Source organism: Thunnus maccoyii, chromosome 2, assembly GCF_910596095.1.
Source record: "Thunnus maccoyii chromosome 2, fThuMac1.1, whole genome shotgun sequence".
In the NCBI taxonomy this organism is placed as follows: Eukaryota; Metazoa; Chordata; class Actinopteri; order Scombriformes; family Scombridae; genus Thunnus; species Thunnus maccoyii.
Genome location: NC_056534.1, coordinates 10955722 through 10970400, shown reverse-complemented (window position 1 = coordinate 10970400; position 14679 = coordinate 10955722). Strand labels below are relative to the sequence as shown.

General features: G+C 40.4%; 1 protein-coding gene across 2 annotated transcripts in view; it reads left to right on the top strand.

The window, feature by feature from the left end:
* LOC121887175 (protein sidekick-1-like) overlaps window positions 1–14679 on the top strand; it is a 248567-nt gene that overhangs the window by 120107 nt on the left and 113781 nt on the right. For both annotated transcript variants that reach the window (XM_042397800.1, XM_042397809.1), the window contains exon 6: window positions 11526–11659. In XM_042397800.1, the coding sequence (XP_042253734.1) occupies window positions 11526–11659 (134 nt within the window). The remainder of the gene's footprint in view (window positions 1–11525; window positions 11660–14679) is intronic.

Here is a 14679-nt window from a genome sequence, read left to right as displayed (position 1 = left end):
CTGCTCATCTATTCCTGTCTGCCAGGGAGCAGCTGCTTCTGTCTGAACTGATCACTCAGACAGACAGAAAAGAGAGAGAGAGAGGGAGAGAAGTGTGTGGTTGTGTGTGTGTCCAGTCTGTGTAGCTCATGCTGATGATGATTAATTCTATGGATGTTTATCTCTGAAAGGTGCTGTGTCTTTTGTCTGTATCTGATCTGCTACTTTCCCTCTTTCTCTCCACCTCTCTTCATCTTCTCTTTCTCTCCGCTCGTGTCTCCCTGCCTGTATCCTATATCATTTCAGAAATCATTATTCCCCCATTAAAGCCTGAACTAACACACTCCCACTTGCAAGCTTATGCGTGCATGTGTGTGTGTGCGTGTCCTCTGTCTAAAGTCGTTAAATATTCTAAAGACAGAGACCTCTTTTAATTATCCACTAATCACACTTTTAATTACCTGCCACACACACATCCATCACTGACCAGATTGTACACACATCCACACATTTACACACTCAGACCCCATACACACACACACCTACACTCACACCCATATCCGTCACTGGAAAGAGTTCTTAACCTATCAACAACACAGAGAGAGGGAAAGCAAAGGGAGGGAATGAGAGAGCGAGAGATTACACAGTGCAGCGAGGAGTGACTGATGAAGGTTTGGTTTTGACACTTTGTTAGTGGCTGGCAGGTGAAACAAGACTGAAGAGACCATGACACAAATAATTCAACGAACGTAGGAAATGCAACATAAGTTTGAAGCACAAACACACTTATCTCAAGAGATTATGTGTGTCCATGTTTGTTCGCCCTGCTCCGCGGTGCAGATATATCTTTGGATTTGCTAGGCCAAACATCCTCAGGATAGTAAGACAAAAAGAACAGAATGCTGATTGAGTAGTTAATATCCGAGCCACAAGATGACATCCTCGAGATCAGAGAGCTGGATCAATAAGCAGAAGGTCACCAGTTTCTTTTCTCTCACAGACAAATAAAGACTAAATTTTACCTTTTCCTGCTCTTGGGAAATTACACTCTCCCTTTCTGTGCTCTAACCTCTCTGCTGATGTATTCACGTGGGAGTTATATGTTTATGACTTAGGGGCTTATCTCAAGAAATAAATGCAACCACAGTATTTAAGATGGTGACCCGATGTCCTCTGTTTTCAGTTTGAAGGCTTATCTATCTATTCTTATCGTACATATCTCTATTCTCTCTCTTCTTCTCTCTCTTTCTCAGTTTTTCCTGATAGGTCGCGCTACAGGTTTCCTATTCATCATTATCCCCTTCACTCAGCAGATAATTACAGCGTACCACAATCTGTACACATGCACACAAATACAAAGGTACACATACTGTACACACAGTAAACACACACAAACGAGCTTATACGCATCATTCCAACACACACAAACACACTCACAAGGCCTCTAATTCTGTGCTGCTTCGGAACCAGCATTTATAATGACATTTACGTCAGCTGTCCATTTTGCACTTGCGCCTCTTGGGCAATTTTGTAGCTCTAAACAAACCTGCCTTTGCCAAAGTGAGGCAGCTGAGGTTGTGTTTATGCAGAGCAGGTGGCACACTACAATTTTAGTACCTTTTTAGCATGAAATTGAGCTCGCATTTCCGCCTGCTATTTCAAACGCAAGCACAAAGAGGAATTTTCGTAGCTTTGGTTAGCAGAGGTGCACACATGATGTACATTTTTCATTTAGTACACTTAAATATATATATTTAAATGCACATCAAAATGAGATGTTTACACAGGGTTAGATTCATGGGTGATTCTAACCAAAACACACACATACATGCTGGTCTGTATCGGCCGATATGTACCTTCCCTTTTTATTAAGTCATTTCAATTTAATCTTGTGCCCTGAATTAGTTGTTGCAAGTGTTTGACCAGTTTCAGCAAAATCTCTGTCACGCTATATGGCTTTTGTAGAAGAAACAGGTCAATGTGAGTGATGCATTGACTGACAACGTAGCTGCAGGCTTTGTGCACATTCAGATATCTATGAGAGCAAGTATGTGTGTGTGTGTTATGGTTATGTTTCTTACAGAATAATGTAGATTAAAATGTTTTTGCCTGTAGGCTGAATCATTTTTTTTGCGTTGTATTGATTTCCTATCACCACAGTGACAAGACTGTATCAGTTCAAAACCCTTGTTTTACAGGAGATGCTGTGTGGTTGCATGGTTTGGTGTTTATAATAAAGCAGGACTCCATACTATTATTACTGACCTTTAAAGCTACGTTAAGCAATTTGTCTACGTTAACATTAAATTACATTTTCAGTATGACTGTATGCACGTATCTACACTATAGACTGTATATGTCACCCACTGGTTTGCATTTGAGCTGCTTTGAAGGCCAGAGTTGCAGCTTATAGTCAGTACCATCTTTTCCGTTTGGAGCCAGGACCTTCCAAATAAGCAGTGTGGGGTGTTGCAAATAGTCCAATCAGTGCGAGTCCTGGAGCTTGGGAGAGCAGCACGTGAGAGAACTGTCAGCTGTTTCTAATATGCTTTTAGGCCACAGCCGTGTGGCCAGTATCATCCAATGATAAACAGAGGACAACATTTTAAAATTAGGGTTTGGCGATATGACAGTATACTGTAAATCCGTAGAAATTTGTCATCACAGAATGTATCTATACAATCTAGCTACAGCATCTCTTTCAATCACTGGTTGTATTAATGGTTGTAATGTATTGTGGGCAATTTTACAAGTTAGTAACCACACTAGTTTATGGCTGATATATAAAATATTTGCATCCGGTGTGTAAAGTACCTTAATTATCAAGTATTTCATTCTCTGGATTACCCAGAAACAGTCATTCCCATCTTGTTACTTTATCTATGAATGGTTTCATGGTAAATTAACTTAATTTACAGATACCATAACATGTATTTCATTGTGTTCAGAGACTGATTGAGAAACCTTTATGGCTTTGATTACACTGTCCTATGTGGCAAACCTTGACCATTTAATACCCATAGAATCACATAAAGATTAAGCAAATGCTTTTGTCTGCAGACAAATCCACAAAGTGAATTCTGAGATATGAAAGAAGGATGTGAATCGCAGGGTCACAGTCATATGAACCAGAATTAGAAAATTACGGTTTATTCTCGAGTGTGAAGATTACCTCTTGTCTCTTTAGCTGAGCAGCTGGGAGAGACGGCGTTTGAGGATAAGGTGTGTATCTCCGGCTGAGAGAGAGAGAGAGAGAGAGAGGGAGAGAGAGTGTGAGACGGAAAGTCAGCGAGAGACGTCACCGCCAGTTGTGTGGTTAATTGGAAGCAGACATAATTAGTGCTAATTAGGATAATAGCCATTCGTCTAGAGATCCATCCACCTAATGGGACTACAACAGCCACTCAGCTGCAAGCACGAACACACGCACACAGTCACACAAAAGGAGTTGTCACCATCCATCCAGCCTCCCTGTTAGAAGAATGTGGTCTTGTGCTGTAGGTTTAACGTACTACTTGTAATGGTAGATATTTGTGCCATGAAAAGCAAATGATTTTCTGTGTATATTTATGTGAATAACCACCTGCATGACGCACAGACGTACGTAAGTAAAGCAGAGGTAAAAAGGAAGTGAGTCATGGACCTCCTGTAGCTGAATAAACAGTGAGTGGGGAGAACAGTCTCCCTCCTCTGTTTACTCAGCATCTAGCCTCATCCCCTTCTCCTCTCCTCTCTTCCTGTCTCCATCTCACCCTTGGCCCGCTTTGCTTTCCTTTCCTGTATCGTTGCCTTTCCACTTCTCACTGCCTGTCCCTCAGGCCATGCCCGGGGACATTAAACAAACGTAGTCTGTCCGGCAGCCCTCCCTAATTTCTACTCTCTCTCCCTCTCTCTCATATAGACACACACCAATTACTTTCAGACTGCAAGCCGTAGGCTGTGTATGCACAAGAATATTCAACCGTGTGTGCGGGCATGCACTTCCTCTGCTTGTGTGTGTGCGTGTGTGTGTTTTATGAAGGACTTATTTGCAATGGCGACTGGCCAAGCCGGTGAGCGACCACAGAAAAGTCTCTCTTTCTGTGTCTGTTTGACCGTTTGAAGGAACTGTAAAGGTGATTGAGGAAGCAAGCCTGTGATTTAGGCACCGTGTTAATTATAAGTCACAGAGCTGCAGAGTGTGTAGGGCACAAGGTAGGGAAATGTTTTCTGAGTCAGTGAAGGGGCTGTTAAAATTTCTCACAAACACATTAGTGTTCATTACTGTTGTAACCTCTACCATCTTTCTTTTTTTTTCTCTCTTCCTCCCTCTATTTATTGGTCTCATGTGCAGTCACATATGCAGACTGTATTTCTCTGAATGAAAAAATCATCAGGATTCACGAAGCAGAACTAAGACATGAACGGAGAATAACTTTAGATTGGGTTTTGAGTTATTAATAACTTGTCGACAGAAGCTGAAATGCAGATTTGACATGTGAGGGGATCTGGGTTGAATACTTTATTACCAAGAGTATGTGGTCCACATGCTTTTGTGTACATTTGATATGAGCTGTTTTTCTTGTGCTGCAGCACACATTGATATTTTAGACAACAGTGTCCTTCTAACTTTCAATAACAAATTTGGAAAGAGACTTTTCCTGTTTCATATGACTATGCCACAGTGTACAAAGGTCCATACAGAAACAGTTCTCCTTGTTTGATGTGGAACTGGTCTTCACAGAGCCCTGATCTGAACCCCATCCAACACCTTCGGGACGAACATGAAACCAGGACTTATCGCCCAACATCAATGGCTGACCTCACTAATGCTCTTCTGGGTGAATGGCAGTAAAACCCTGCTGCCAGCTTTAAAGCCTTGTGGAAAAGCTTCCCAGAAGAGTAGAGACTGCAGCTTATTAATGCTTTGGAGTGACATGTTCACTAATCAGTAATGGGTGTATTGTTCGCGTGTCCACATACAATGTTTCGGCCATGTACTGTGTGTCCTGGTTTTATGCATCACATAGGTCCGATTTAGTGGTTCAGGAATTTGCCCGACAGGTGACTTTAATAAACATCAATGTTTCCCTGTTATCATTATAATGTGGTCCAAAATGTTTTGGCCTTGATTTAGATTGAGATAGACACAATCCCATCCCTTTAAATAGTTGATGCACATTTTGAATGCATCAGCAGCCTGCTTCCATTATTACTTCTCATTTGGTTCAGCTCCAACGGGTTTATTATAGAGATGTAAAGTTCTTTTGAGGGTATTTTGTTTTCTTCTTTTTGTCGATTACAAGATAAAAGGTAGCATACATTTTATGTTTTAGGTGTTTGAGGGATTCATTTAGAACAAGTTTGGAACAAGTGCTTGAGTGTACTTATGAGTTCAAGCACTCTTTTGTTCCTCACTCTTTAACATCACTCAACCAACAGAGGAGCGCATAGGGGAGCCCCCCTCCCCCAAACCCACACACACAAGGACTGTGATTCCCCACACACACATAAGTGAATGGTGTATGTAGCTATGTACATGGTACAAAAAGTAAAGAGAGCGCACAAGGCTGCGCTCTCTTTACTTTTTCCTCACAATAATCTGACATTCTGGATGTAGGATGCGGGTATGTATATATGTCTTGTGTGCATGAAGACGGACAGGTGAAGGATTTCTCTGATGTTGCTTATATATTGTATCATGTCATGTTGATGACTGCTGAAGGGTAATCACACAGATGCTCTTTTATGTTGATGATTGCCGGAGCATGTGCTGCAAGACAAATTTTCGTGTGAACGGACAATAAAGTTTTATCTTATCTTAATGGGTGTTGCAGCAGGCATGCCAATGACAATCTAATTGTGGGGACTCTGTCATAGCACTCTGCTTGATACAGCGGTACCAAATGCAGCATGTGGCACATGATATCCGATCTCAGTCCCAGTTGTTAATTCTTTAAATGCATAGCTGTAGGTACAGTATGTCAACATAGAGTACATTATTGAAGAGTTTCATAAGTTAAAAAAGAAAATTTGCACTTTTTGTGTTCAGCAACTGTTCATACTTGAAGCTGTAAACCACTTTTACTGCTGTGGTTACAAACATTAATAGATTTTGACAGCATCAGAAAACATTAATGACTTAATTGTTGTTTATTATTAAGCTGTGTTTCAAAAGACCTGTCAATCAATTTGGGAGTAACAGCAGGTTTCAATCATCTGTTTTCCATTTTGGTGGTGTGGCTACCTTGTTTACACAGAATAACACATTAAAGGCAGTTAAGCTGTAAGACATTACTGCCTTACAGAACTGCTATGGTAGCAGTAAAAAAAAAAAGCCTTTCATTAGACTTGAGAAAAAATAATTTCTAAAATTATTTATCTCTTGAGTTTCACACAGGACAAGCCTTACTGTTCAAGCCGCAAAAATTACATAATAATTTGACCAAAGTTTTTAAATCTTAATTTGACTTGTAGACTTTCTCTCCCACATTTTTAGCAATCAAAAACTTAAACAAATGTTTTTTTAAAGATAATATTTGAGGCAGCGCTTTTTTAAAATTGAGCAAGAGGATTAAAGAATGTTCAGCAAATATACTGTAAAACAAATCTTCAACCCCAGGCTGTGTTAACAATAGCTTCATTTAAACTATGCATGGAAAATCACTAAAGCAGTCACTGTCAAGCCACCGGCAGCAGAATGTCAAGAGCTACTGGCAGTGGTCCAGTTCTCAGTCTTAACTCAGTTAGAGTCTTTAATCCCATTACAAAAACAGATCTATCATATTTTCCAAAACTACGTGTAACTGTTGCAGGAAATCAGCAAAGTTAAGTTCTCTTCATTCATCAGGATTATTCATCCTCCTTCATCAGCTTGTACGGTTACATTAGCAATGAATGGTGCCTACAGTACCAGTCAAAAGTTTGGACACACTTTCCCATTCCCTTGAATGAGAAAGTGTGTCTAAACTTTTGACTGGTAATATATTGCCATCTAAAACTTCCAACCTGTCCTTGTGCCAAATGTAGCCCAAAGCATCACAACAGGAACTAGCTGTCAGCCTCTGAAGGAGTAAAAAAAAAACTTCACATCTGTTCAGTTAGAGTCATTGTGCAGTCAAACCAGTTGAAGCATCCAAGCTCAACTATCAGAGAAATGCAGTTCTTGATGGATGACTTACACATTTATCCTCATAGAATAAAATATATATGTATCTTTGTATTTAAAGGTTCAAAACTAAAATGATTTTTTATATACATCACTGGCAAATAAAATGAAAAGACATGCACATTCAAAACAACAATAACCAAACCAAAAGATAATACTTTTACTAATAAGGATATTTTGTTATGGTCATGCTTATAGTTGTTTGCTTCACTATGCGTTTTTAATGTCAGCCTTTGTTTGCAGTTGTGCAAAACACAAGCCCAAAAAAAAAGCTTTCCTAGCATATATTGATGAATATGGTGCAGAAGCCTTCCCCCTCCCTCCGCATTCAAAACAATGCACTCTCTACTGCTGACTTTTATAGTTACCAATTATTTTAGGATAGAGGACACCACACCACAACTCAAGCTGACAGGCAATTTTTGAGCGCAGGAATGCTTAAAAATTTGAATACCTCAATGCGGTTCCAGTGTAAAGTTTGTAATAACCAAATCCTCAGCTAGGAAAGCATTTAAACATGATTTATACAGACACACATCCACACACTCGCACACAATGTGGCATTTAGCAGATATGAACTCTGTGTATGACAGAGGACGTATTCATACAGTATGTCCACTGAATTATACACCAAAGCAAACATCCAGCTAAAACTGCTGCAGCGAACAGTCAATGCTCCCAACTGTGTGAGAAGGTGTGTGTGTGTGTGTATACATGCGCTGTATGTGTGGGTGGCTGGCTGGCACTCACTTTGGAGATGAAGCTGCCAAAAACCCTGCTGTCTGGACTCGATTTACAGTGGAGTATCCCTCCTTCTGCCCTACCGCCGCACTCCTCCACCCTGAGCATCTCTGCGTTAGATGCAGTGTGGTTTAAGACAGTGGCATGCTGCCTATCAGAGAGAGAGAAGGAGGGCAGACAGGGCCAAGGTGGGATCTGTTGGCAGCAGAGTCACTCCCCAGATCTGACACACACACACACACACAGACGCACTTAGATATCAACAAAAAAAAAACACACTCTCATTCATGCACTGACTTGCTCACTCATCCTCTGGCCGGCGACATGTGTGTGCTAATTAGCTCTTGGCACGCTTGTATGTATGCCCGTGTGTTTTTGTGTGTGTTCAGCAGTCGGTCCTGCAGTGAGGACACCCGTGAGTGTTTATTAAATGAGTCTTGGGGCCAGACACTTAATGAAAGACCAATCTGGCTTGGTGCTTTGGTTCAAAGAAGTCAGAGAGGAAGAGAGGGAGGTGGTAAGACAGGACAGTTGCATGCAGTTAGGGGGAAGGAGAGTGCGATAGAGACAACTAGAGAAAGAGAATTGCAAAGAAAATTGGAAGAAAGAAATGTACAGATTGTAATCTGAGTGAGAATGGAAAATGGGATTTGAGAGAAAGAGTCACAGTGGCTGTTTTTCATTCTTTGAGGAGGTATGAGTGATACAGGGAGGAATGCAGAAGGAGAAGGGAATAGGATGTAGTTGATTACTGTATTTTAATTTCCCTCTTCTGCCTGGGGATGAACACACACGTACACACACACACACACACATACACACACAAGCATACAGAGTCATGCACTGTTTTACAATTGAGTTTGTCTTTAATTAAAAGCCAGAACAATTTAGTCCAGTTTAATTAAACGTAAAACTAAAAGAGAGCAGAAAGTTGCATGTTGAATTTATGTTATATTAAATCTCAACTACGTTGCTTTTCAGTCAGAATGAGAAGACGCCTATTTGTATGCCTGTGTGTGTGTCTGACTATATTGTAACTCTTAGCATGAGATTGTACAACCACCCTCCAGCTAGTCAGAGGGAACAGGGACATTTTATTCTTTTTTGAAGGGAATTCCAAATGAATTGAGGTCCTCTAATCTCTGTTGGCGGAGTTCTTATTGGCATATTTCATTTCTTTCCTCTGTGTTTCTTTCGATATGAAAGTTCCATGTGAAGATTTAATAGGAAATCAAGCCTGAGACCTCCCAGTTTGGAACAAATGAAAGCATGAGGCAAATTGCTGCAGCCATCGGCCTGTGTCATCGCCAGTAATTTCACATGTAAATAGTACGTTGAAATGGGATATGTAAATGAGGAAAAATACTACATGAACAAATACTTTTAACTCAACAAATGTTCAGATGTTAATGTGCTATCTTAATTGGTCTTGGCTGCATTCTCACACCCGCCCACAGAGTTCATTTGACTTTGAATGTTAATAACTTAGTGGATTTAGATTCCCTCAAACCTCCCAGGCTCTTTCCTCCCTCTGACGCTATAGGCAAGTGGAAGCATGCCTTCACTGTCTATTAATCAGCATGTGCTGGGTAAAACAGATGTGATAAAATGGGCCGGTCACTGCAGTTAATGAGCTTAACAGCTACAAATTGCATTATAGACCTCAGTGAGAATGCAGAATCCATTCCTACTGTGGAATAAGTAAGAGAAAACAGGAGAAAAGGTTTGGTTAAAGGCTCTATATCAGAGAGTGAGATGTGGTTGAATGCACACACACACATTCACACAAAAAGAACATACGCAGACACGTACACATAGACATACACTCACACAAGTAGAGTGTCAGTGTTGGGGTTGAGGCTCTGGCTCTTGTGGATGTTCTCCTGGGAAATCACACTGAATAAAATTAGACCTGAGGAATTCTGTCTGTATGTGAGTGTGTGAGTGTGTGTTTGTGTGAGCGTGCATCAAACAGCCCCATGTTCTTTGCTAGCAGAGACTTTCTCTCCTCTCCTCTCCTCTCCTCTCTCCTCTCCTCTCTTCTTCTCTCCTCTCCTCTCCTGTATAGAATCAATATGTAGTTCTATCAGTTGCTCCTCTTTTCATTTGTCACACATACAAAGATTCACTCCGTGTGGTGTATGCACCGCACATCCGTATCAGCTGATAATAAAATAGCAGGTAGTGGGGAAGCTGTGGTGAACTTCCAATTTCATGTTTTCACAGCTTTTAGTCGTTTTCAGAGGCAGATCTGGACTCAGCCATGACAAGCCAAATGAAATTTGTGTTAATTAGTCTACATTGTTTGCTAAGCTGTTGGTGCACATGCTATGGTATCAGTTCAGGTTGGCAAAAGTGGTGTGTGACGCTTTGTGTGCCGAATCGAAATGGAGTAGAAACCACGCCCAACTGACACTGTGCCAATGAGGTTTGGAGCACATCCACTGCTGCTAATTCAGCACTGCTAAACAGTGCTCACAGGAAAACACACACATCTTACACACACAAAATAAAGTCTTTCCAAATCTAAATGCACCCCCACACCCTAAAAAATGTGTGTGAACATTCAGCATTCACAATGCATGCACGTTGCATATCTTTTTTTTTATTATTTTTTATTTCGTAGCCTAAAATCTGAAGTTAGTCTCTCGGGGCTTTACAGTCTGAACACAGCAGACAGTATATGTGTAGTTGTGTGGCACAGAAATAGAGAGTCTATAAGAATAAGAGACAGTTATCTCACTTTAATATGCTTTATTCTCCCTTTGGTCATATTGATTTTTTTTCAGTGCCAGCTCTCAGGTTAGAATATTGGAGGATTTTCATTTACTGACATGCTGAAAACACAAGTACCATCACTAAAAACATCAACCTGCGCTTCCTGCCTGGCGGCATCTTTTCCCAGACGGACAAGTTCAAACAGATAAAAATCTGAATGCTACGAATATATTTTTTTACCCTCCTCAACTCCCTCTTGCTATCCTCTCCCATATCATCTTACTCCAAAATCAACTCAGAAGAAGAAGTACTTTATTGATCCCTGTGGGGAAATTGATCCTTTGCATCTGACCCATCATACACACACACACACACACACACGCAAGGATTTTTCCTGTTCCTTACTTATTGCTGTTGTCCTCCCCAGAAAAACAGCAGCAACATAAAGTCTGTTTGTAAGTGATTATTTCTTATCTGTGTGTGCTCATGTGAGAACCATGTTAGATCTCGTGTGCTTGTGACAGTGTGTGCCTGTGTACACTGTATGTTTGTGCTGTATTGATTGCTGTTGGTATGCAGGGAAATGAGGATGGATCAGTGTAAAGAAGGAAGAACAGAAGACAATGCACAAACAACGAAGACAGCCAAAAGAATGAAAGAGACACAGAATGAACCACGTATCAATCTGAGACAGGAGGAGAGATTTATTTAAGCTCTCTGAATCCTCTTTCCTTTCTGATGCTTGTATTCAGTGTTTCCTCCCCCCTTATGAATTCTAAATGATCCATGTACCAAATACTCTCCTCTTGTCAGAGTCTTAATTTGAGCAATGTTCTTGTCTGAGACTGAATAACAGGAGAAGAAGGCATGTTCTGCTTTCGGTTGTTGCTGTTTTGTTTGTAATCCCTTGTTCCATGTGTGTCTTGTTTGTGCCCTACAGAGCAATCACTTTGGACAATCAACTGGTCGTCTTGGCAACCACAGCGATGGACGCAGGACGTTACCATGTGGAGGCGGTGAACGAGATGACAGGAGAGAACGTGACGAGTCCAGCGATCTACCTGAGCATCTCAGGTAGAAAAAAATCACTCTACTTGACTCTAAAGTGTTTGGATGAAACACCAAACAACTGCTAATTAATGAGGTTTACTGTCAGCAAGACAGGATGAGTCTTAAATTAAGTCTATAATGAAACCATGCAGCTTGTTTTAAGTCTCACAACAAAGGGAAGTTTATTCCACAATCAAATACAACTGATTGTGGTTTATAAACTCTGAGAAATTACTCGCTCATTATTTAATTTTATTTCACATTTTACCAGTCACTTGAATGAGAAAGTGTGTCCAAACATAAGATACTGAAATGACTATTATCAGCTACTGAAGCTGATGTGATGCAGGCAGATCCTTTCACTAGAGCAGATTCACTACACAGATTACTGAACTACAAAAACACAGCACTCTCAATCACAAAGTGATGTTAGGTTGAGTTACGAGCGGTGGCTCTTTGACCTTCATTTGTACCTTCTTCATTTTGACCTTTTGGTAAGTAACTTATGGTTAATGTTATAGTAATTAGATACAGCTGATATAATCTTCCACTGGTGATATTTGTCATTTAAATCTTCTCTGGCTAAAGATGAGAAGCCTGTTTGTCTGAATGTTTTGACAGAGGGAGCACAAAAGATTTGATAAAATATTCATTAAGCTAATTCTTTTTTTAAAAATATTTTGGATCCAGATCCAAATAGAAACCAGCTATCAGAAACCAATCTTACTGCACTAATTCTTGCACTTATAACAAAGTGCTTTAGAGAGAAATTAGTAAGTAGCTCATATACAGAAAAACAAGGTTCATTGGTGTGTTTTCAGACTCTTGGTATACAAAAATATTTAAATCGTAGTTGCTCACTGCTTAGTTTACTTTTACATTTAATAAAAGGGTTAGTTAAGTCATGCAAGCTGCCTTTTAGTTGAAAAAGTCTTGAATTTTGTGTCCTGACTTAATTTGCATAGGATTATTATTATGGCTGTGCTGGTAGCGCGCTACATGAGTTCATTGTTTTTAATTAGTGAATGAAATGCATCTGTCTTGGTTCATTTTCGAGCAAACAGGCTACACTGACAGGAAAAGTTTGATGAATGACTAAATTCTGCCTCTCTCTCTCTCTCTCTCTCTCTCTCTCTCTCTCTCTCTCTCTGCGTTCCTGCCTCTGTCGTGGCCTTTATCGCTGAATCACTTTATCGCTGTATCTTTCTCTCTATATCGTTTCTCTTTGGAGGCCAGAGGATAGACTCTACTGTCTAACAGTCCTTCAGCTGAAGTGCTCACTATGGTTAAATGAGAGGGAGAGGGAGGGAGGGAGCGCTCTGTCCCTTGTGGCTGTATAGAGTTTTAATTAGATTCTCTTTACAGGGTTGTATCCTTTGTCACAAATGCACACACACACACTGACACACACACACAATCTCATAAATATACACACAGTACCTTGTTACAGCTGTCAGTGTGGAGTGCTCCCTCGGGTGTTTTTTAGGAACGCTAAGGGTATAGTTAGGCTTCACTGATCAGTCTTTGGCCATAAATGTCTGCGTGCGCATGTGTGTGTGTGTGCGTGTGTGTGTTTGTCCCTGTTTATCAGTGTGTCTTTTCCACAATAAACTTTCGAGGGTAAATATCCTTTGCTATAAAACAGCATGTTTGATTCGTTATTTGTTATTGAGATTCAGGAGAAATAAAAGAAGGCAGAATTGAATAAAAACCGGAGGATAAACAAAAAAGATGTAAAAAGAGCAAGATGTGAAAAAGCAAACCTCTATTTTCTGTATTTTAAAGCTTTCATAGTTCAATCGGTTGGTTCTTTGATATGTCGCATAGAAAACTACACTTAACGACTGCTATAGCAAATTATAGTCGGCTCTCAACAGAATTCTGATCATTTGTGGATTGAAAAGACGCCAGTATGAGCAGTTTTGGTTTTACACACGATGATATTCTCCGTTATACTAAGAGTACATAATACAGCGTACACACCGAGCAGCTGACTGGGCCTTTTAATGATAAAGATCAGCCAAAGTTTGCCAGCAGTACATTTGAGGACAAAAAGAATCCATTTCATGCAACTGAGATTGAATTCAAGTGATGAGCGGTTCATCAGGTTAACCCACACAAGAAAACATGTGAATGAACTCATACAAATTGTGGTTTTTGTTCTTCTTTACCCTTTTTTTTTCTCCCCCATATCCTGTCCTATCTCCTTCTCCTTCCATTTCCTGCCGTCCCTCTTTTCACTTTTCCATTCCATTAAGCAGCCCGCATAGGATCAGAAGACAGAAGTTCATAGCTGTCAGTCAAATTTTCTATTTCTAAAAATGTTGTCTTTCTTTTAAGAAATTCACCGGAATAAATGAGATACCTATTTCCTATTCTCCCCTTTCTTACTTTGATTCGAGCGATGTGCTCAACTGAGAAGAACAGAGAGAGAAAGAGGACTCGTAGAGAGAGAGAGAGAGAGAGAGAGAGAGACCGAAAGAAGAATTAATGAAGTGAGTCACGAGTGTAGACTGAGAATATGACCAACATTCTGTTAACCGCTGGTAAAGAAAGCTCTCCCGCACACACACACACACTCAAGCAAAAGCATTAACACTTAAGATACAGTCACATACGTAAGACCTGTCCGTCACACTCACACGTGCTGTGATTGACAGTCAAAATCTTTTTGTCTAATCCACAAAGCCCGCAAGAGTCAGGACAAGTGGTACACAGCCAGCAGCGTGACCTGCCTACTTGACAGATCCATTATCTGCATGTCCCTGACCACTATCCTGTAAGTGTGGCCTAGACTGCTGAAAATAAAAAGCACTAACTGTCATCCGCGGTCAAGCTGGAACAGCCATAATTGATAGCAGCTCAACAGCTTGGTGAGAGGTCACACACTATAATCACTGAAAGTACAGCCCGCCTCTAAAATAAACAGCTCCTGAAGCTTTTTATCGCCGACGACAACATATGGTGTTACGGGAGACATTTTCAGTCAGTCACCGCTGCTGCAGACTGAACATGACAGATTGACAGAAGTATCATTTTAAGTA